The sequence below is a fragment of the Etheostoma spectabile genome, chromosome 8, assembly GCF_008692095.1.
Source record: "Etheostoma spectabile isolate EspeVRDwgs_2016 chromosome 8, UIUC_Espe_1.0, whole genome shotgun sequence".
In the NCBI taxonomy this organism is placed as follows: domain Eukaryota; kingdom Metazoa; phylum Chordata; class Actinopteri; order Perciformes; family Percidae; genus Etheostoma; species Etheostoma spectabile.
The window spans coordinates 13,859,703-13,861,404 of record NC_045740.1 but is presented as its reverse complement, the minus strand read 5'-3'; the positions used below and the strand labels follow the sequence as shown (position 1 = coordinate 13,861,404).

General features: G+C 39.1%; 1 protein-coding gene across 1 annotated transcript in view; it reads left to right on the top strand.

The window, feature by feature from the left end:
- Nucleotides 1–1,702, top strand: part of snx1a (sorting nexin 1a) — a 14,102-nt gene that overhangs the window by 9,079 nt on the left and 3,321 nt on the right. The window contains exons 11-12 of the mRNA XM_032523903.1: nt 3–208; nt 649–792. Coding sequence (XP_032379794.1) covers nt 3–208; nt 649–792 — 350 coding nt within the window. The remainder of the gene's footprint in view (nt 1–2; nt 209–648; nt 793–1,702) is intronic.

Genomic DNA, 1,702 nt, shown 5'->3' with positions numbered 1-1,702 from the left:
AGAACTTTCGCTAAACACAGCCAGCTTTGCCAAAAGCACAGCCATGCTGGGCAGCGCAGAGGACAACACAGCTCTGTCCCGGGCTCTCTCTCAGCTGGCAGAGGTGGAGGACAAGATGGAGCAGTTACACCAGGAACAGGCTGCCAACGACACCTTCAACTTTGCCGAACTCATCGCAGATTACATCCGGCTGCTCGGAGCCGTGAGGGTACTGAGAGAGTCTGTTCAAACAAATTCTAAGTTTAATTCTAAGTTCAATAATAATAAAAAATAACACCCCTTATGTTAACAGGAGCACTTTCACTAAAGGTTAAGAGGTCATTTTAAGGTTGCTACTTTCATTACAATCTAAAATCAGAAGTTCTCTACTGTTATTGTGGCTTACTATCTTAAGCAGTGTGGTCAAGTCCGCCATTTTTAGCTGTGTTGAATCCTCGTAAACATTTTACTTTGTGAAAGTAAGGGACAAGATGAAATGTGAGTGGAATTATATATCCAAATCAAGAACACTCCCCAAAAATGCAAAATGTCCATTAATACTACGTGACATTTATATGAAAAGTTTTGAATAGGAGCATCAGCTACATGGCCAAAGTAAATAACCAAATATAAACATGAAATAATCCCCTGCGTGTTTGTGACCCACAGGCGACGTTTGATCACCGGATGAAGGCGTGGCAGCGCTGGCAGGATGCTCAGGCCGCCCTGCAGAAGAAGAGGGAGACCGAGGCCAAGCTGCTGTGGGCCAACAAACCCGACAAACTGCAGCTGGCCAAAGAGGAGATCGCTGAGGTACAACACAGGCCAAAATCAACACAATGAAAATAACTTGAGCGCTGGAGTTTGATGTGCTGTGTTTTCAAGATTCATCGGAATGTTTGGATTTTGAATGAGGCACGTGAAAAGCCTTCATTTGTTCCTATCATTAGAAACAGGAAGCGCCGTGAAACCAATGGGAGTTAAATTAGATTTTAATCTCCCCATTTTTTTTCTTCTATAAACTTGGTTATTGTCAGGACAGTAAAGCAAATATCGGTAACACTTTACTTGAAGGTATCTACATAAGAGTGACATGACACTGTCGTGAACACACGCCACTATCATGACAGCGATTACACATGAACCACAACTTGTCATGACAAAACCAAATGACACTTACTGAAAGAAGCGTTATGTCATAAACGTTTATGACTTTTTTGTTTTTGACACATTCATGACAGTGTCATGTTACTCTTATGTAAATACCTTCAAGTAAAGTTTAACCCAAATATCTATTAGATTTTACATTTTTGTCATTTTAATGAAAAAAATAAAAATTCTGCACAGAAGCAACATGTGCTTTCTCCCAGCAACAAAGAGCTTCAATGTTTTAATGTTTAGTTTTTTTGTCCTACATACAAAATCTGCCTTATCTGCTTGACAAGGCTGCTTTTCATCATCAATGTTTATTAAAGAATACTTTAATAAATCGCTTCAACCAAACATGGGAATTATACTTAAAGGAGAACTCTAATTCTTTCTCTTCTGTTTCCACCTAATGGGATGTGTATAGAAGCTCGATCACGGCCGAACCATCAAAAAGAAAAGGGTTAAAAGTTTAAAGTGATAAAACTGTTGCCAGTAAGTTGACATTTTGAGATACTAAATACAAATTTGGCCTTTCTTATTTATTTAAGATAATTTTTTGGGCAGCTGAAGACGT